A 22130-nucleotide genomic window follows, 5' to 3' on the forward strand; every position below is an offset into this window, starting at 1 on the left:
TAATCAATTGGTTCCAACTATTGAATCCTTTGCCATTTTGATGAATCCATTTTATAATCTAATCACAAATCCAGGGGGTGGGGGAATATATTTCTTGTGTCTATGCTTGTAAGTTGTATTCTTGTTAATGAAAACTGCAAAATAAAGTTAAAAAAAAAAAAAATTTTACAAATCCAGTTTCTTAAATTTGTGCCCTAATCCATAATTCTGTATCTCACAGGCTTCTGGGATACTCAGAGGAGGAAGAGTTCATCCTCATCAGGAATAGTAGCCCCCAACCGACCACCTCCACCTGCTCAGAGACCTGTCTCCGTGGCGACCTCCCCAGGGCGCCCTCGGCTTAGAACTCGCACTCCGTCTGAGCTCGATTGTTGCCAATCCAACGGGGCGCTTTGCTTCATCAACCCCCTCTTCATTAAGATCCACCAACCAGAGAACGGCAGCACAGACCAGGATCCCAAGGATGAACCTGTCACCAGCAGTGTAGACGACAACAGCAAAAAACGCGCGGACCAGGTCTGTGGCGAAGGTGGGAATTCAGGTCTGAGTAGCTCAGAGGTGCCAGACCATAAGAGCCAAAGCAGCAGCGCAGACACAGCGTCACGGTCTCCACCTCCTCGTCCGCCACCACCTCGTTTCACCCAACGCCGCTCAGCTCCTCCCATCCGACAGCGCAGCATGCCGGAGAAGGTCGCCTGGATCAATACCCCCAAGGAGAAGGTGGAGGAGAGGGAGCCAGGGAGCCTCCTCTCTCGCCTTGGCTCCTCCCTCAGCATCAGCCCCTCGTCGTCCCCTCCCAAAAGACGTAGCATCAGCTCGCCCATCTCCATCCCCCGGCCCTCGCTGCCTCTCTCCTTCCCGTCCTTGTCCTCATCTCCACGCCGGTCCAAAACCTCGCCTTCGTCCCATCAGGAGGACGCCCAGTGCCACTTAGCTCTGGAGGAGCGGACCATAGAGAAGGCCCTCATTAGAGCCAAACAGTCTCAGCGAAAGGCGATGGTGACCAGCAGCGACGCCTCCCCGATGACGGCGAGCAAACAGAATGGAGAAGAAGAAGCGGGCGTGGAGTGCAACGGAGGCGGTCAGCGTCTGAGCGATATGAGCATCTCCACGGATTCCTCAGACTCTCTGGATTTCTCCCAGTCCTCCGCCTTTTTCCTGCCCCCTCTCCACGACCCCAGCCCCCCTACCGAGGCTGACATGGACATCCAACTGCCCCTGTCCCTCCCCCCGTCCCACCTGCCGTACAACAGCATGGAGGAAGACGACGATGACGATGATGAGGAGGAGGAGGAAGAGCCCGATTACGGCGTCAGCCTGGAAAGCGACCAGGATCAGGACCAGGACCTGACCATGGTACCCCCGGGCCATCGCACCAAGCGGCGACCCAGCGCCAGGGCCTTGGTCCTCCAGAAGGCCCTGCAAGGACGCCTGCGCAAGATGAGCGGCGTTTTCAACTCGCTGCTGACACCAGAGAAGAGGGCGATCCGCAGGGTGCTGGAGCTGTCCAGAGACAAGGGCTCGTACTTTGGCTGCCTGGTGCAGGACTACCTGAGCTACATGGGCGAGGGGGCGGAGACCCAGGCCTGGCAGGGATACGCCTCCGGACTGGAGCTGCTGCAGACGCTGCGCCAGTTCATCACCCAGATGAAGAGCTACCTGCGACAGAGCTCCGAGCTGGAGCCGCCCATCGAGAGCCTCATCCCTGAAGACCAGATCGGTGAGTGGGTCAAGCAGCGTTCTTATAGTTTGAACATAAGAGTTGGTGTTTATTTATAGATCTGCCTGAGACCTAGAAAGTAAAAGTTTTGGCTTTTTTACATTAAATAATTGACTTGATTGGAAACAGCTTGATGCAACAGTTTTTTCAGATACATTTAAAAAAAAATTTATGGAATGTCCTTTACAGTGGACAGTTTTCTTTTAAGTAAAGATGTGAAACTCTTCCACCACAGAGGACAAAAATGCATTGCTAGGTCTCAGGAGGATATAGTCCTCTTTATTTCAGCTTAATTTTACAAGAACATAGGTAAACTTTTATTTCATTATGAGGACTTGGCTAATTTTAGTTGTTTTTATTGAATTTTAGATGTAGTTTATGTTTTTCAGGTGTAAAGAGGAAAGCATTGGTTTACAGAAGCTTAAAAAGATTGGATGAGAGAACATATGACATCACATCTGAATTACAAAGTCATTGTTTATTAATGGTTCCATATTCTACAAATCAATTGTATTCTTGCAAATTGGCCAAAAATGTCTTGTTATTGGTGCAAATCAGGGAAAACAAAGCTGATTTTTCCTTTCTGAATTCTATTTTGTTTTTATTTAGCTTAGATCACACTTGAATAACATCCAGAAATGTATCTACAGTAAAGTCTAAAAAAACACTAAGTCAATCAAATTTTATTTATATAGCGCCAAATCATAACAAAAGTTATCTCATGACCATTTACATGTAGAGTTGGTCAAAACCACACTCTCAAGCCAATTTACAGAAACTCAACAGAATCCTCCAGGATAAAATATTTCTATTGTTTTACTGATTTCTTTCACAATCACATAAACATGATGTTTTATTGTACTGTGTTTTTCCATTTAAATGATATGACTAATTTATGGTGAGATGCTGCAGCTGTTCTCTGAATAGGGCACTTCCCTATGTTGTGATTCGACAATATTTCGTCATTTTTTAACCCTAGTTTCATGTCTTTGTTATTCTTTGCTGGATTCAGTTTTTCATTGCTAGTTTCAGTGTTTAACCGTAGCCATGACCGTGCTGCTTGAAACCCCATCTTTCTCTTAACTCTTGCTTTTTGACCGATTTTACAAGTAAAGGCTTGTGCCACAGATGCCCCGCTCTGGAAAACAATGTCAGCTTAATGCTTTAATTACAGTAATCAAGGGTGCGAGCTGTTTACCCAGGGGTTTGGGTGACTATTAGACTGATAACGACCGGCTGGAACTGCAACGTTTTTACCTTTAAACATCTCTGACCTTTTCCTCAACCCAGGGGAGTGGGAGTCATTTATTCATGTTTCTGCAAATAATTTAGAGGTTGTTTTTAGGAAGTATGAGTGAATGATGTATTTGTGGAAAAATGTTAATTCTAGCGGAAACAATATGTCACAGAAGGCGTGCAGACGCAGCAGTTTCATTTCAGTATTTTTGCAGCGAAGACACACGAAAACTCACATGTTTGTGGTGCATGCGTATGTGTAATTGTGTTTTACATTACATTACATCACTGGAGGAAAGTACTTTTACTGGGATACTGTACTTTTGAACACATTTGAGGTATTTGTGCTTTACGTGATTATTTTCTGCACCTTTATCCGTCTTCTCAACAACTACTCAGAGGCAAATATTCTGTTTTTTATTACACTACATTTGTAAAACAGCTGAAAACAGACTCAATAAAATGCAACAGGCACAATAATGCAGCAGTAAAATGAGAAAAAAACATCATATATCAGAGTAAAACACTGACAGGAAGCATTTTCCTGCACAATGACAGTGTTGACTTTTCATATTCTAAGTACATTTAACTGATAAAACATACACCTTTACTTAGGGAATGCTTTGAATGCGTTTTCACAGTGACTACTTACGCCAGATCCGTTTGTTGCACAGTATCCTCGTTGAATCAGTATCTGTGTATTTGCAAAACAAAGCAAGGGCAGGTTAAAGAGTATAATGCTAATATTTGCCCTTCCCTTTCATTACTCTGTTATGTTGAGTCCTTATTGTTACTTACAGTCCAATGAAAGTATCACATCAAAGAAGAAAATGACACAAAACCATGTATACGCAAGAACGAACACCCACACAGACACACACCTGCCGGAAGAGCGGTCTGAATCATGTAGGCCAAGAATCAGAGTCTCGGACAGAGGAATATGTAAACAGAGAGCACAAAGAGGGGTTTATGTCAGGAGGAAGGCGGGTGCTCGACCAACCTGTTTCTACTAGCCACGTACTCCACAGGCCAAGTGGAGAGATGGGCTCTTAACTGGAATTATGACAAAGCACAAAATATTCTTTTTCCCTTTAATAGTTCAAGAGTTGGACCAAAAAAAATCACAATATCCTGCTGAAGTGCACTCGATTAGCAACCCAAAGAGCTTCACAGACCAGGATGAAAATAAAAATAAGACATACAGGTTCACATGATTTTAAAGACACCATAAAATAATAAGAGTAAAGCAATAATTTGAGTAGGATAATACATTTTGTTTATTTAATTTACAGTGAATCAGTAAACCAATAAATCATTTTGTCTGTAGTATGATAAATGTATTGTGTTATAGGCAATTTTATACATGTATTGTATTATAGCCAATGTCAGAAAGGATGATCGTACCTTGCTGTTATTGATATTGTGACGGTTTTAAACAGTTTTAAGTCATGGTGTTGAAGTGCTTTTGGGTTTTTTTTACATTTCAAAGCTGCAGGAACCAAAATTAGGGGTAAAGATTCTAAAATTCTTAAATCCACACCTTCCTTCTGCAGCTCTTTCCTCTCAGCACAAATGAAAATGTAAAATACAAATAAAGATCTAATGTATTTTCATGCTGTTTATGGAAAATTAAGTCATTTTTTCATGCCTCCGTGCTTAGACACAGAGTAGAGCAGTTGAATTGTGTCCACATCGCATCTGATTGTGATTGATTGGTAATTACTGCTGTCAATCATGCATTTGCCCCTCCCATCTGTCTGAAATCACCTATGGTTAGACAAAACTCATGGCATCATGAGGTAGATTTCCTGCAGCCTAAAACCCAGCTGAGATTAGATGCAGAAGTCTCATTTCCTGCCAGACCACTTGAATCACAACAGCATGAAAGGGAATTAAGGAAGTTTTAGCCAGTCAACTATCAAGCACTGCAGCTTTAATGCCCTGTCCACGCTTTACTTTGCAAAACACCACTTTAGATCACAAACACAGATTTTTAAAAACACTTTCCAAGGCAAAGAGCTTTAAAAACTTTGATTTGTGTGTATTTGTATGAACAGGGAAAGCAAAGACACTGGAAAATGATGGCATCACATCCCATTTTCTACTTTCTATTATTGCTTTGTGTAATGAAGACAGCATATATGATAGTAAAACACTAAAAGGAAGCATTTTACAGGATGACAACTTTGACTTGTCATGTTTTAAGTACATTTAGCTAATAATATTTAAGTCCTAAGGACCCAGTGTGACTTTTGTGGCAGTTCCCAAATGATTTTTTCTCACTATTTAACCTTTCCTAACTGATTTATCACCATTTATTATAATATTATTCTGTGACTTTTGCATTTTTTTTCAGTGAAAATCATCTATTTTACAGAGTTTAATTGACTAACTATGCAGATGTTCATAAAAGCTCAGTGTAAAGTCAAAGGTTATTGTATCGAAACAGAAAAGGTGAGTTTTTCAGTAAAATATAGCATTAAATGAACATAAACCCAGTGTCTCCATTCACTGTCACTGATCCAACTCCATGGGCTTTAGTGGTGAATCAGTGTTGTAGAAGATGACGGTGTTTTCACGTTCACTACAGAGCCTCTGAACATCCAAATGGGTCATATCTGATGACTGTGAAAAGATGACAAACTATATTTTACACCAATTATTTACATGTATTGGTAGGATTAGTGGATCTACAGTTTAGATCAGTAGATGCTTGTGGTTGACAGTGGATGTTTGGGTCTTTATGGGTTAAACTTTTACTGAAGGAGTGTTGTCAGTGCAGTACTTTTACTCGTCACAGTGTGTAATGAAACTAAAATGAAATTAAATCCAAGTGTATAAATCAGTTTATGACCTGCAATAAATCAAAATTGTACTAATTTTTGCGTCGTCATTTGGCAATATTTTGTAAAAAGCAAATTTGTGTTGACAGAATTAAAAAAAAAAAAAAAAAACTGGAGAAAGAAAAGGTTGTTTTTATACAGTGCTTAGATTTTAGAATGTTTTATTGAAGACCATCTTAATGGAATAAACAGTGTTTTTGTACAGAGGAGTAAAGATGCATCAGTCAGAACCCAGCCTGACTCTGCTCACCACAATAGAAATTTTAATTTATCCAGTTGTCCAAGTTATTTTCGCAGATATTCTAATAAAAATGTTATTGTCAACCTTTTTCCATATTTCTACGTCGTGTGCCGTGGTCGTGTCTGTTTTCCGACTGGCCTAATTTCTCAGGACTGACGCACTGCGGTTGCGGTTCTTGGAACTCTTGCACAATATTTTGTTGTGGCAGCTTCAGAGAGAGTGTTTTTCTGTCTGACTGAGTCCGGCCCAGATGCGTTTGGGCGACCGCCTGCCAAGTCGTACAAAACTCCGTCTTACTCTAGTCTCTTTTTAGACGGGCCGTCCAATCACAGCCAGAGGATGGCAGGCGAGCCTCCTCTGCTTCCTGTCTCACTGACTTAAGCTTTTCTCTCTCGTTCTCCATCACATCCAGCCTCACGGTCTGGGGTTTTCCTCTGTTTAAAGCAGCGGGCCAATATTTGGGCTTTGGCTGCTTCTGCTTTCGTCATTATATTAAATAAATACAAGAGGAATAAGATGATGATGAATTGCAGGGAATGGATTGAGAATTGAGGAAGTGAACCCTGTATTTCTTTTAAAAAACAAAACAATCTTTTCAACTATTCCTCAGAAAACTAATCTGATTTGAGGAAAATATATGTGACTTTGTCTTAGTAAGAGATTCCAGCTAATATTTGACAAGTAATAAGCTAAAACACTGGTTTGCATCATATCCTAACAGATAAACAAGACTGTTTTCCTTATTTTGGGAGTGAAAACATTTGCATAATTTGATAATCTAACAACAATAAATCTGTCTTAACTAAGTGGGTTTTCATTGCCTGTAAATCAAGCTGAAATTTTGGCTTTCTTTTTTTTTTTTTTAAGCAGATTTTCTCAATCCATTTGCAGATTATTTTGCTTCATAAAAGACAAGTTTGTTATATTCGAGAATATTTTGCATCTGTCTCGTAAATCCGTGTTGTGTAGTGTTTGTTGTGTGTTAATTTGACAGAAAAATAGTGTAAAATGAAGGAATTTATAGTAAAAGTACAGTAAAATGTGCAGAAAATACTCCACAAATGAAATCCAAAGCAATATTTACAAAAAAGGGAACGCTGTTGTTGTTGTTGTTGTTTTTCCTGTCTCACTCCACATCCCGGCCGTGTTTGCATTTGCCTCAGGATGTCGGCGTGGGGTGGGGGCAGCGCCGTGGGGGGGTGCAGAATAAGGCTCCTTGTGTTCCCCTCGTCCCACACAGCGATACTCTGAGGCCGAGCCACGTCAGGACGCCGTTGGTGTTGCTTCAGTCTAATAACAGCAGCAGATGGAGCGGAGAAGTCGCTGTGTTTGCATTAGAGGAGAAATTAAGTGGAACCTGAAACCTGCTCTGTGAAAACTCAGCAACAAAACTACTTTCCATCCATGAGACTTTAGTCAGACCTCAATAATTACTATTTTTCCCTATTTAGAGCAGCCAAGTTTTTCAGTAATGCATAGACTGTTTTACAGAGATGAGGACTTCTGGAATCTGTGCTTCATTTGAGTATTTATTTTTAATACTCTCATATCCTCTCAGACCAGTATGCTGAAAGGTGACGATGGAATTTTCAACCATTAGAGCTTCAAGCGTTTGCTCTTAGTTCAAAACATTTAGGTCAGATGAGTTAGATGAGCTCATATAGATAAACAAAAGACCCTCTAAAGGTGTGGATTGGTTCTGTTTGGTTCTTCACGTGAACTCAGACACGTTTGGCTGGAGGCGGTGACAGGATGTTTAGTCAGAGGATGTTTATAGGAAATGTGAAGAGGTTCTGACTGTGTGTTATTGTCAGTTTGTCCTTGGCTGATAAGTGTATCTGAACTAGACCGGCTCCTCTGTGTCTCTGGCCTGACCGGGGGTCCCACTTTGACACTTTGTCCCCATATTGAGACAATGTCCAACGCTTTGATTCTATAAGGAATACAATTAAAAAAACAGTATGTGTCGGAACAGAATCGGACAGAAAAAGTGTTGTGAAGGTTCATGTTATTAAAATTCTAATCAGAAACAAATCAATTATAATTTCATTGTTAATATATTGTTTATTATATTTACCAAGGAGGATTTTGGCCATTTGGAACATTATTTGGGTTGCATTAAATGTGGAATCTCTTTAAATTATACTCAAGCATAGATTTATATAAATAACTAATATGGACTTATATTGCAACTTCAGAGTTCAGGTTGTAATTTTGACTCATTTATACATAAAATCTTGTAGAAATATGACTTTCCTCAAAGTATTACAACTGTATTTATTATTATGTTGTGGTGTTTTGTAATATTTCATAAGAAAAAGCAGCTTCTCAACAAAATATGCTAATATAATGATTTTTTTTCATCAAAAAATGACTTTATTCTCCTGATATTGTGACTTTATTAAGGAAATTTCATCAGTGTAGCCCTAATTCTATGTTGTGCTCATTACATTTAATTCCCTTATGATTAATTATTATCTACCATTTTCTTAAGCTGGACAATAAAACTATGAAATCCCAAAAACATTATCTTACACCAACATCGTATAGTGATATAAGGAGTTTTCTGGTCACAGGAGGAAAATTTTGTTGATTTAATCCTTATTTTGTTCACTTTTGTCAATTTTTAATGCTGAATCAAAATGAACAATCTTTTTATTTTTAGTCAAAGGAGGAGAAAATACCAGTCACATCTGAGGAGACAAAGTTCACCTCAGAAATTTATTTACAAGGCTTTAATTTTTTTATTCTATTAATGTAAGTTACATTAGTGTTATATCAAAATGTGAGTCTACTTCTAAGCTTCTCAAGTCATTTTCAGCATCCAGAGCGTTGAAATCCCTCTGAGCATTTCCTCCAAAGTGTGGAAACATTATTACAACCACAAGGCGAATACCATCCTATAACTCCCCCACCACCACCACCACCACCACCAGTCCTGTTAAAGTGGTACTGCAGAGTGTATGTGAATCTGCAGCTTCATTACGACATGAACAGTGCAAGTCTGGAATGTTGGCACCACATTCCTGGTCCATAATCACCTTAACAGGACGACAGGGAGTTGAGAGAAGTGAGGGTCTGTATTGAGAAGGAAAATGTTCACACCTCGCACTAAATACGTAATGTGAAGCTGATAATGAATGAACAAAGAAAGCAGCTGTTTGATTTATCGCTAATCTGGAAGTCCTATATAACTTTGGCTACAACATGGGAAACTTTACCCAGCAATGAAGGAAAAAACATTTCATTTTTTATTAAAACATTAACAAATGAAGAAACTACACATACAGTGTCAAATTGAGTTAATAGCACCATATTTTAAACACAGCAGCTCTAATTTAGTGTAGTATTGAATCAATATCAGGCTTTTCTATCAGTTCAGTGGTTTTTGGAATTGACTTTATGAGTTATTTTAATGTGTGTGAACTAAACCTATAAATATCTTCACTCAAACTCTAGTCATAATGATACTGAGGTTTTAATGTGGAAGTTTGTAGTATATTTTTGCTTTTTTTTTCACTTCCCCTGTAAGAATAATTTTCACTTTCCTATAAAAAGGATGTAATTTATTTTTTTCTTTTTCTCCAAGGTAAGAAATCATATATTTTTATTTGGACTTAAAAATGAGCATGTCAGATGTTGAATTTCTTTTAAGCAATGATGTAAAGCCATACAATACAAAACTAGCAAATTTAAATTAAGCAACATATTTGTAATCTTAAAACATCTGATAAACCTGCTGCTGCTTGTTTCAGTATGTTTGGTAATGTATTAAATGTGTCTGAAACTATTTAATACATCATCAAACACTTCTTTTTTTTTATACTTTATTTTAAAAAGTATTTAATTTCACTTCATTTTGGACTGTATCTGTGAACAAAGGTATGGAAAAGCTAGAGCACATCATAAACAAATAAATAAAGATTCAAAAAGCTTACAAAACAAAACCAACTACAACTGTTGTAGTTTGTTCTGTGTAGGCTTTGACTTCAAGCTTTTTTTAAAATCACTAACTAAATCACTTTTTTCCTAATAGTAACTATTAGATAGGAAAAAAGTGATTTAGTAACTATTAGATAGATATTAGATTTAGTAACTGTTAGACAGATATTAGATATTATTAGGTTTAGTAAGTATTAGATAGATATTAGATTTAGTAACTATTGATAAATATTAGATATTTTTAGATTTAGTAACTATTAGATAAATATTAAATTTATTAACTGTTAGACAAATATTAGATATTATTAGGTTTAGTAAGTATTAGATAGGAAAAAAGTGATTTAGTCGATGTCTCCATGGATTTTCCATTGAATTGTTTTAGACAGTTCCCAAAATGACTTGACTACTGCATCTAAGATTTAAGATATATTCTCTAAAAAAAATCTGTCTTTTTGACTATTAATGACAGCTCCTAGTCCCAAAAGTTGATATTTTTATCGTGTCTTTATCTAAATCATACAGGCGCGGAAAAATTATTAGACCATCAAAAGTCGTCAGAAACAATGGTTGTAATAATGATAATAATAATAATAATAATAATAATAATAATAATAATAATAATAATAACGGATTAGATTTATATAGTGCTTGTGGTTATGGTTATGCAATCGAGTACTAACTCCTGTGTGTATCATGTGACTAAAACGGACAGAAAAGAAAACATGGAATGCCTAAAAGCACTGTTTTTGTCAGTACAATGCCATAGATATTGATGTAAGAACTGAAGTGATTTTGCTTATTATCAAGAAAACCATGGAAAATGGATAGATATCAGTTCTGAAATCAAACTTTTATGAGCTATTTTTGTTGTTATCATTATATGTGTCCAAACAGATGTACCTTTAGTTGTACCAGGCATTAAAATGAACAAGAAATTGAAGAAAACAAGGGTGGTCTAATAATTTTTTCCACGACTGTATGATCTTTTGCATCAACTGCCCATGTCTAGTTCGTACATAAATTTGCAGAAACTACAGAGAGGCTACCTCAAGGCGTTGCTGGCTAAGGTTAGTCTTCTGACATGTTTTACCTGCAATTAAAAAATTAAAACCAATCTTCCCCCGACTGAATACCTTGCAGATTTTGCCGTAAATCACAGCCCAAACTTCCTCCTTTTAATGAAACCTGCAGCATTGTTTCATCTCTCTGAACCTCCAGGTGGTTTTGGCAACACACAAGTAAAAGATCGCACAAATAGGCACTGACAGGTAATGCCACGCCCATTGTTGGCACAACTGAACAAACATAGCGCTAATGCCAGGCAGATTAATCTCAGGCAGCTCATCTCGTGTCGACATGTAGAATGAGGAAGTAAGAAAGTTTTTATGTTTTAGTGGTGAAAGTCTGGCAGAACGCCGCTCCTCTGCACACATCCAGACCAGGTTTGGACCATGAAGCTCATCTCAGCTCTTATACCTTTGATAGTTATAGTTTAGTATTTTGTTTTTAGTTTTCAGTGCAGTTTTTGGTCGCATTTTAACTTCAAGTGCATGGGAAGTTTTATAGTAGTGTTGATTTTCATGCTTGATGAAGAAAGCTTTGTTTTATAGAAACTGAAAAGGTTCAAATGAAGGAACATATGATTCAAGATTTATTAATTTATCGTTTGTGCAAAGACATGATGATTGACTCACCGCAGAGTTCAGCAGTTGGTACCAAAAGCTGAAAAAACAGAACTTGCCGTCATTATTAGTCATTGAAGTTACAGAAAAAAAACAAACTACATGTTCATAGTTGAAGTGTTCCCTCTACAGGACTTTCTACCTGGAACTTTTTAGAGAATTTGCATTAAATTATACATACATTTTATCAGGACAAAGTGCTGTAATATCTACTAGGATGAATAAATGCAAATATAAATATTATCACATTTTTCTTTTGTATTTATATATATTTGTTTTCATTTCAAAGAAGTTAAAGATGTTTAAAACCACAAAATTTGGTTTCTTCAACTTTCACTGAGGAGCAGAAAATAGCAGAGAAACTGGAGAGAAATCAGGATGTGATAACACTTCATTACTACGACCTGAGAATGAAACCCTAAACCAGGGGTGTTGAACTCATTTTAGTTCGGAGTCCACATACAGCCCAGTTGAATCTCAAGGGGGTCAGACCAGTATTTAGCCTATAAATAGGGACAACTCCACATTTTTCTCTTGGTTTTACTGCAAAAAAGTAAAAAAAAATGTTACCGTACTTTCACAAAAAATATGGATAACCTGAAAAACCTGAACTTCCGTAATAAAAGTAAGTGCAAATTTAAAAATCTTAACTGGGATGAGTTGCTTTTTGGTTATATTTACTCACTGGACACAAATAAGGACACTAAGTGTTTGTTTGGAATGTTGAGTCAGCAAGTGAGTAAGCGTCTTTGAGTGTCAAAAAAAGCGCTATATAAGTGTGATGCATTATTATTATTATTAATATTATTATTATTATTGAGTATAGCTGCTCGGAAAGCTATTACTAAAAAATGGTTAAATGTAAATGCCCCAACCCTGGACAACTGGCATCAAATTCTTTATACGGTTTTGTGATGGCACGAATCACATTTTAGAACAGACTCCAAAATAATAGATTTGATAAAATATGGGAGAAATGGAGGACATATATCTTATTAAGACGATCAGGCTTTGTGTTTTTTATATATATATATTTATTATTTACATATTCTCTTTTCTTTAGGAAATTGTATTTCCTTGTATATTGTTATTGTAATTTATTTGATTGTGTACACTCCCCTTTAAATGTTCTGGTTATTTTACTTTTTTTTCTGTACAAGACCTTGAACAATAAAATTATAAAAAGACGAAAAGGGCAGGCACACGTCAAAAACAAGAAAAGCACTTAGATCTCCGCCAAGACAGATGCATTTGTTCCTTGTGCCAGTATCAACATTCCCTGACAATGTCATCAAAATCCGCCCATAACCTTTTGAGTTATCTTGCTAACGATCAAACAAACGGACAAACCCTGATGAAAACATAACCTCTGCCGTCCTTGGAGGTAAAAAAGTGCAAATTTAAACAATATTATTCAACTTATCATCTATACATGTACATTACAACGTACAGATCACAGTAGGTCTACAAAGACAAGGCAAGTTTATTTTATAGCACATTTCATGTAAAGGACAATTCAAAGTGCTTTACATTAAACATAAAAGCATCACAGCAGAGGCATAAAAATACATTTAAGATGAGAGAAAGCTGAAATATAAAAACATTAAAATTAAAATAGACATTAAAAAAAGGAACAAAACTTTTAGTAACGGGCGGAATATTGTTAAAATTTTGGAGTTTTGAACTAAAATGAGTTTGTCACCTCTGCTCTAAACTAAGCAGATTTGACCTTTGCATTGCATTGATTGTGGTGTTTGTGATTTTTATCTCAGAAGCAGTGCTCGTTTTCGTTGTGTCTCATGTTTAGTTTATTATTTAAAAAAAAAAAAGCCCTGTGGTTCAGTAGAGTTTCCATGCGAGCTGCAGAGAGGTGCTGATTTATGTGGATGACAGATGCAAACATCTGGCTTCGTCTACAGATGTGCTCAGCCAAAAAAAGTGCTGACTACCCCCGGTTCTGGAGAAGAGTCAGCACTCACACATGGTCCTGATTCAGCAGAGCCGCGGTCTGGCCTCATTCTGCACATGCATCCGTCTGCATCGTGATAGCACGGTCTGCGCCGGTCGCACCACATGAGCTCAGCTTGTGCAGGCTGATGTTTACACTGCCTTTTCAGTAGAAACAACATAACCTGCTTTTATGACTTTGAAAAATGCGAGCAGATCGGTTATACAGATCTGACCTCGACAAGATCTTGTTTACATGCCACATTACGCTGATAAAGCATCACATGTTGACTTTGACATGGCAGCAAACAGGCGGGTTACGGTCATGAATCAGCTGTTATCTGAGGGTTTTTTTAGTCTTCCTGTAATTAATTAGTCACATATCAGAGATGGAGGAGGGCGGGGCGGTGGCCGGTTTCCTCTGCCTGTTAGTATCAGAGAAACCCGGAGCTGAGTTTATTTCCAGATATTTACTTGAGGTGTTTTCTGACTCTAGGTACTTTTTTTTTTTTAATCGTTTCAGTAACTGTTAAGGAAAATCTTTATATCCGAGCAGCGGGAACTGAAGATGATGGTAGTTCTAACGTCATTTTTAAGGTTTTAGGTCCTGTTTCTGGTCAGGTAATTCCCAAGCACAAAAGGAAGTTTGACTGATGTGTTTATATCAAATGCAGCACCAGAACCTGACATTTTTATCTTCAGAGTTAGCAGAAATTTCGATTTTTTTTTTTTGACAAATTTTTGAAATATAAAAATTGTGCCTTTACTTATAATGAGCCGTATTTGGACGACTTATAACATGGAAATGGTTACAGATATCAATTAGAGGTAGACCGATATGGGATTTTTAAAAATTCAGTCAGCTGATGGACGATATCTACAGCTGAATTTTGAGACCGATATTTAAGGCCGTTTTTTTTTTTTTTTCTTTCTTTCTTTTTTTCTAAAGCACATTGACGTGAAATACAAATTGAAACACTCAGATATTTAAGATTTTTATGCAGTGATATAAATCAAATTATTAGTACACATACACATGGTACTCTTTTAACATTTATTGAACTTCAAGTGCTGCCTATACAGTTGCCTGATCAAATATCTTATAGCATTTTTACTACTGATCAAATATCGGCTTTAAAAAAAAAAAAAAAAATTAAGCCCGATGGCCAATATTGAACAAAATCAATATATTGGCCTCTAATATCAAAGTAGTTACTATTGAGCACTGATAGGAAGTCATATATGGACTTTCATTTCATCCGTTGAGTTCTCCTCCAGTGAAAGTACCACCCACTTCTATTGGGAGATTGAAGACCACAGGACTCTAACATGTCAGCAGAACCTGAGAACCTCCCAAATTCAATTTATTGATTATTGATAGAACATTCCGGTGACATACAGAGCCATTGGTCCTGTTTTTAAGAAACGATATAGTGTTAGATGTGAACAGCAGGTGCTTATGATGACCATACACCAAATAACTTTCATTGCTGCAGACAAATATCTCATGTTGGAATAAAATCATGACAGTTTAGCTCAAGTTCAGTGACATGAGAGGTATGAACCATTTACTCTGATTTGTTTTGCACTTCGTCTTCTGTTTTTAAACCTTTACACTAGTGTCAGCCCCCTCTACAGGTAGGACCGTCCACTCATTTAAATACCACATTACGTCTGCAGTATTTTTGACCTTTCTTCTCAAGGGTTACATCAACAAATCTACAGATGTGATTCTTACTGTTAAGTGGAGGTGAAGCTTAAAACTTAACTTAAAACTAACGTAAAACTCAAAAGGAATCAAGTTATTTTCATGAAATTATTATCATGATGAAATCCACCACACAACAACCAGACGGCACTAACCACAGCGAAGTGATGTTCCTGTAATCACTTAAGTGCTGTTATTGGTGATGCAAAAGCAGGTAGAAAAAGTCCTTGAAGGTGTGTAGTTTGCTAGGAAGCTTCTCTGAACTGTTTAGTCTGAAAGTGCCTGTAGTTGCTGCTTTGGTGGTGGCACTTTCCAACATAAAAATACTGAGGAAGTCTCTTGGATGACAGACAAAATGTTTTCAAAAGAGCTAAACTAGTCCAGATCAAAAGAGAAGAACTACCATGAAGAACGATGACCTAGACAAATGAGAACTTACACAAACAACATAAAAGTATGTTCTTTTTGTCAGGTTTCTAGCACCTTGGCAAGAAAAAAGGGTTCTTCAGCCCATTTTTTTAGACCCCAGCACCACAAGATCTTCATTTGCATTTGTAATGATCTTAAATCTGAAATCTAACTTGTTGAAATCTGCAGAAATCCTTAAAAAAAAAAGTACTGAACGAAAGCAGAGAATGAGTGAGGGAGAAACTGACAATAGCGAGACGCTTTTCTAATAGTTTTCTTCTGCTCAAGAACAGAAATAAATCCTGCTTGAGTTTTTCCGTCGTCTTTTCCTCTTCTGCTTTTCTTCTTCTTCATTCATTAAACATTCAATCAGAGCCGCCGGGTCACGCTGCTGCTGTTGCCACATCTGCTGATGGCGATCTTCTGCACGTGTAACCAAAACACGTGTGACCCCAATACATTGACACAACTGGAGACCTGCCAACGCAATTATAACACAGCAGGAAAAACAGTATTTTCTTCACTCCTTTCACAGACATTGTAATGTTGCAGAACAGGAGTTGGGTTTATTAAACGGGTAAATCCATGCTACTTGGCATCGCTCCCTCATTCTTCAGATGCAACGAAATTATAGCTCAGCTCAAATGCCAAGATCTGCTCTTATTCTTGAGCAGGTTTTTGGCTGAAACACACAAGAGTCATGAACATGTGTTTCTGCAGCCTCATATATGGTGACATGTTGTTGCCATTTCCACCTAATGTAGTATTTACGTCTGTTTCTTGTATTAATTCAGCAAACATTGCAACCTCGTCATTGCCCGAGTCAGCATTTATTCCCTCTCTCTGTTTCTATCCATTTGCTTTTTATGTGTACAGCAGGTTTTACACTTCTCCAAAACAGAAAAAAAAGTTGCCCAAAATGTTTTCAGATGTTTTTTTGCACAAATTGAAAACATCTTTAACCCTTCAAGAGCTGTACCTATTTTTGTGGCCACTTCCAAATAACTTTTTTTCCTCTGCATTTAAACTTTCCAAAGTGATTTATCACTATTTATAATATCTACTGTATTTTTGCATTTTTTCATTGAAAAGCAGGTAGTTTTCTACATTTAATTTACTGATTATGTAGCTGTTCAGAAAAATTTGAATTTTTTTATGTCAAAATGGAGAAAACTGAAGCAAAAGTGACTCATGAAAATATATTATTAACTGAAGTTGTGTGGTTCTATTGTTGCAGAAGATAGTGTTTCCATGTTCACTGTGGAGTCTCTGAGTATCATAGGTCATGAAAATCTGAGAAACTGCATTTTACTTGAATTATTTACATGTATTGGATAGGATTAGTGGATGGAAAAGTTATTTAACATTTTAGATCAGTAGATGCTTTTGAGTCTTACCTAAAAAAAAAAAGACGCCAAAATCTACATCTAACATACTCCACATTTAGTTTGAGATCTGTTTGATTCTAGTACAAAGAAAAACAAGCCTTCCACGTATTAAATAGTAAAGCCTGGACTAAATGAACCCCTTTATTAAAGCCTTCATGTTGTTTCTTTGTCTCCTCAGACGGGGTTCTGGAAAAGGCCATGCACAAATGCGTCCTGAAGCCCCTCAAACCGGTGGTGAGCGCCGCCCTGCAGGAGTACCAGGTGCGCAGCGGGGCATGGCAGGAGCTGAAGGAGAACCTGTCACTGGCCAAAGCCCGGCATCCGCAAGAAATGGGCGTCGCCGACACACTGCCGCCGGACCCAGTCGCCATCGAGAAGATCAAACACAAGTTTCACACAATGTGCAAACTGTACTCGCCGGAGAAGAAAGTCACCATGCTGCTGAGAGTCTGCAAACTCATCTACACCATTATGGAGGACAACTCAGGTATGGACGGATCCCAGGACGGATGTTTTAGTCTAGTTGACTTTGGTTTAGAACATACAGTCGCGGAAAAAATTATTAGACCCTCAGAAGTCATCAAAAACAATGGTTATGCAATCAAGTACTAACTCCTGTGTGTATCATGTGACTAAAACAAACAGAAAAGAAAACATGGAATGTCTAAAAGCACTGTTTTTGGCAGTACAATGCCGTAGATATTGATGTAAGAACTGAAGTTTATTATCAAGAAAACATGGAAAATGTCTAGATATCAGGTCTTAAATTAAACTCTTATGAACTATTTTCTTAATCATTATATTTGTCCAAACAAACGTACCTTTAGTTGTACCAGGCATTAAAATGAACAAGAAATTGAAGAAAACAAGGGTGGTTAAATTACTTGTTCCGCGACCATAGGTGTCAAACATACGGCCCACGGGATGAATTTGTGAAATGCAAAAGTTAGACTGAAGATATTAACAAAAATGATGTCAAAATCCTTTTAGTTCAGGTTCCACATACAGACCAATATGATGAGTGGGTCAGACCAGTGAAATACTATCATAATAACCTATAAATAATAACAACTCCACATTTTTCTTTTTTAGTGTAAAAAAGTAAAATTACTTGAAGATATTTGCGTTTACAAACTTTCCTTTCATAAAAAATGTACAGAAGCTTAATAAATACAAACTCAAAATATCATCAGAAAAATTAGTGTAATTTTAACAATATTATGTCTTTTACTAAATGTTTTGTGTATTTGTAGATCCACTGTGACCTGTTGGTTGTAATGCACATGTGTATATGATAAACTGTATTTGTATTTATTTATTTAGTTACAGGACAGTTTTGGCATTAGTTGTAAACAAGATGCATGCGCTAGATTTAACAGAAAAGCTAATTTCCGTATGTTGTCCTGAACAAACGACCAATATTAATAAAACATTACATAGATTAAGAAGTACTAATATACTGGAAGAAAACTGTTAAACATGACAGATATAGGAAAGTTTGCTCAGGCTGAACGGTTACAGCCAAATACATAAAAAGGGGCTTACATTCTAAAAGTACAATAACATTTCGTAAAATAAGAATAAAAGAAAGAAAATGGAGATGAGAGATGAAAAAAAAATAGAAGAATGAGGAAATAAGTACATAGTCTAATTATACAAAAGCAAACCAGACATGGAATGAAGTGAAAGAGTAGAACTATTGAGTTAAAAACTTCTGTAGAATTAACCAAGATAATTTATACAGTACAAGGCATAATATTGTTGAAATTGCACTTATTTTTCTTTAGACATTTCAGGTTGTTTATGTTATTCACACTTTTGGAAACTTCGTAGATGTAAACTATGTCATAATGTAATTTTACTTTTTGTCGCTGTTATTATTTTTCTGGTCTGACCCATTGGAGATCATTTTGGGCTGAACTAAAATGAGTTTGACACCCCTGGGTTATGTGTAGGGGTGTATATCGGCAAGAATCTGTCAATACAATACTAGGGTCACGATACGATATGTCACGATACTGTTAACAAGGCAATTTGTTTGTTTCTTTTTTTTTTTTATAATTATTTCCTTGAAAAATTGAATTACACCAGAAATATGCACAAATACTAAACACATTTTTATTTGATCAGAACAGGATCTAATGCTATATCACAAAATGTTCCGGTTTTCAAACTTAAATTGTTTTACAGACATGACAGTTTAAGATCCTGTTCATATGTTCATATTCTATGAGTTCATAACATTATTTTTGTGCAATCCCAACAAAGGAACTAACATTTAATAAAACAGTGTTAAATAATAATAAATAAAATACAAACAAAAAGGGAAAACAAAAATGAACCTCCACCATATCTGCATTTGAATAAGTACCTAAAAATATCGACACATCACTATGTAATATCGATGTAGTATTGTGAAATGAAATATTGCGATATATTGCAGAACCGATATTTTCTTAGACCCGTAGTTAGGAGTATGAAATAATGATATCTGACTGTGCTCTGTGTGGTCCAGGTCGTCTCTATGGCGCTGATGACTTCCTGCCCATGTTGACCTACGTGTTGGCTCAGTGCGACATGCCGCAGCTGGACAACGAGATCCTGTACATGATGGAGCTGTTGGACCCCTCCCTGCTCCACGGAGAAGGTACGACCCTCGACTTCTCCGCCCGACGACCACAGCGCTCCTGAAAACACTCCACTCTGTGTTTACCAGCTCTATGCGTCTGTGTTTTCAGGTGGTTATTATCTGACCAGCGCCTACGGAGCCATGTCTCTGATCAGGAACTTCCAGGAGGAGCAGGCGGCCCGAGTGCTGAGCTCCGAAACCAGAGACACCCTGCACCAGTGGCACCGGCGACGCACCACCCAGCGCTCTGCACCCACCATCGACGACTTCCAGGTAAACACACAAGAAACCAATGATGCTAATAAGGTGCTAATTTTTGTAGCCAGGTCTCAGAGTGAACAAATGTCAAAGCGTCACCCTTATATTTCCATGTTTACAACCCATTATGTATCTTTTCTGAACCGATGACATCATAGCCCCACCTCTCCCTTAACCTGCGTTAGCTGCCATTTTCACACAAGATTTCTGCACTTTCTCCATGTCTTCTTCCGTTTTTGGTGTATAACTGTGGCAGTGTTAGAGCGCCACTTACAGGTCTGGCATATATACTACAGCATTTTCAGTGGATTTACAGTCGTGGAAAAAATTATTAGACCATCAAAAGTCATCAAAAACAATGGTTATGCAATCAAGTACTAACTCTTGTGTGTATCATGTGACTAAAAAGGACAGAAAAGAAAACATGGAATGCCTAAAAGCACTGTTTTTGGCAGTACAGTGTCTTAGATATTGATGTAAGAACTGAAGGGATTTTTGTTATTATTAAGAAAACCATGGAAAATGGATATCAGCTCTGAAATTAAACTGTTATGAGCTGTTTTTGTTGTTATAGTTATATGTGTCCAAACAAATGCACCTTTAGTTGTTCCAGGCATTAAAATGAACAAGAAATTGAAGAAAACAAGGGTGATCTAATAAAGAAACACCTGAGTTCAATATGTCCCAATACTTTTGTCCATATAGTGCAGTTCCAGTAGAGTCCACTCTGTGAACTTCAGGACTGTAACTCTTCTGTTCCTTATATCTGACGGTGCTTTTAACTCTGTTTCTTCTTCAGAACTACCTTCGGGTGGCGCTGCAGGAGCTGGACAGCGGCTGCACAGCCAAGACGCTCCAGGTGCGACCGTACGCCACCGCCGAGGAGGTGTGTCAGCTCTGCGCCTCCAAGTTCAAAGTGTCGGACCCCGAGAACTACAGCCTGTTCCTGCTGACGGAGGGCACCAGCCAGCAGCTGGCCCCCGACACCCACCCGCAGAAGATCAAAGCCGAACTGCACAGCCGCCAGCAGGCCACGCCCTTCCACTTCGTCTACCGCCGCGTGGCTCTCCCGGACGACCACGCCACGACCTCTGACCTCCAGACCAACCTGAACCACCTCGACACGGCCCGCTCCTCCCATCACGGCCTCAGCCCCTCCCTCAGCCTCAGCCTGCCGCCCAGCCACCTCAACGCCAACTCCATCTCCGTCTGACTCGGCTCTTTGTCTCTATTATCGCCGCTCGTCGCCGGGTCTGTCAATAGGAGCCGGATTGTGTGGAGGCCTCAGTGCCGTGACAGTCTTCACAAAGGCCGACTTCTGCTTTTTGATGACACGTCTGTCTCAACATCCCCCTCAGCGGAAAGTTTTTCCTGACAGACACGAACGAAAGAGGAAAAGAAAGACAGGAGGGAAGGAAATGACAGATGGGGTGGTTTTCATTCCTCGGCTCTGGTTGTAAACAGTGAAGACACCAAGTTTGTGGATGTAATGGATGTACTCACTGTCCTGCGTTGATGCTGGTGCTTCAGCTGCTGATTCTGGATCAGCTGCAAGAGGGAAACAGAGACTCATCACTTTAAATACACAACCCACTTTTAGTAGGAGGACTTTTTTTGTTGCAGTTGCTGGTAAACTGTTGTGATTGTTGTTATTTTAATGTGTATTGAAACCGTTCAACCTGTAGATCGTAGTGACACCTAGTGGTGACTCAAGCACATTGTGTGTTTTTTGTATTTTCCCAGATTTCTACTAAAAAAAACCCTAAGCCTGTTTACATGAATGATTATCCGATTTCTGAAGTTATCAGATTAATGCGCTTGGATTTCTCCCCAATACTCCAATGTCATCTGACTTAACTTTTTTATGTATGCGTTACAAAAATTGTAGAAAACATGTGATGTAATCAAACGTGACGACAATAATGGGACGTTTGAGTCTACCATCACTATGGACATACTCCAAAAATCGACTAAAACAGGGGTGTCAAACTCATTTTAGTTCAGGGGCCACATCCAGCCCAATGTGATCTCGAGGGGGCCGGACCAGTACAATAATAGGCATAACAACCTTTACCTAATAACCACAATTTTTCCACTTTGTTTTAGTGTGAAAAAAGTCACATAGCAT

General features: G+C 38.2%; 1 protein-coding gene across 1 annotated transcript in view; it reads left to right on the forward strand.

Annotated features, from left to right (window-relative positions):
- rin2a (Ras and Rab interactor 2a) overlaps nt 1-21755 on the forward strand; it is a 94110-nt gene extending 72355 nt beyond the window's left edge. Inside the window, exons 8-12 of the mRNA XM_030156354.1 lie at nt 221-1720; nt 17294-17602; nt 19631-19762; nt 19854-20017; nt 20802-21755. Of these exons, the coding sequence (XP_030012214.1) occupies nt 221-1720; nt 17294-17602; nt 19631-19762; nt 19854-20017; nt 20802-21215 (2519 nt within the window). The 3' untranslated portion in view covers nt 21216-21755. The remainder of the gene's footprint in view (nt 1-220; nt 1721-17293; nt 17603-19630; nt 19763-19853; nt 20018-20801) is intronic.
- Nucleotides 21756-22130: the final 375 nt, after the last annotated feature.

This window comes from Sphaeramia orbicularis, chromosome 15 (assembly GCF_902148855.1).
Source record: "Sphaeramia orbicularis chromosome 15, fSphaOr1.1, whole genome shotgun sequence".
NCBI classification, from domain to species: Eukaryota; Metazoa; Chordata; class Actinopteri; order Kurtiformes; family Apogonidae; genus Sphaeramia; species Sphaeramia orbicularis.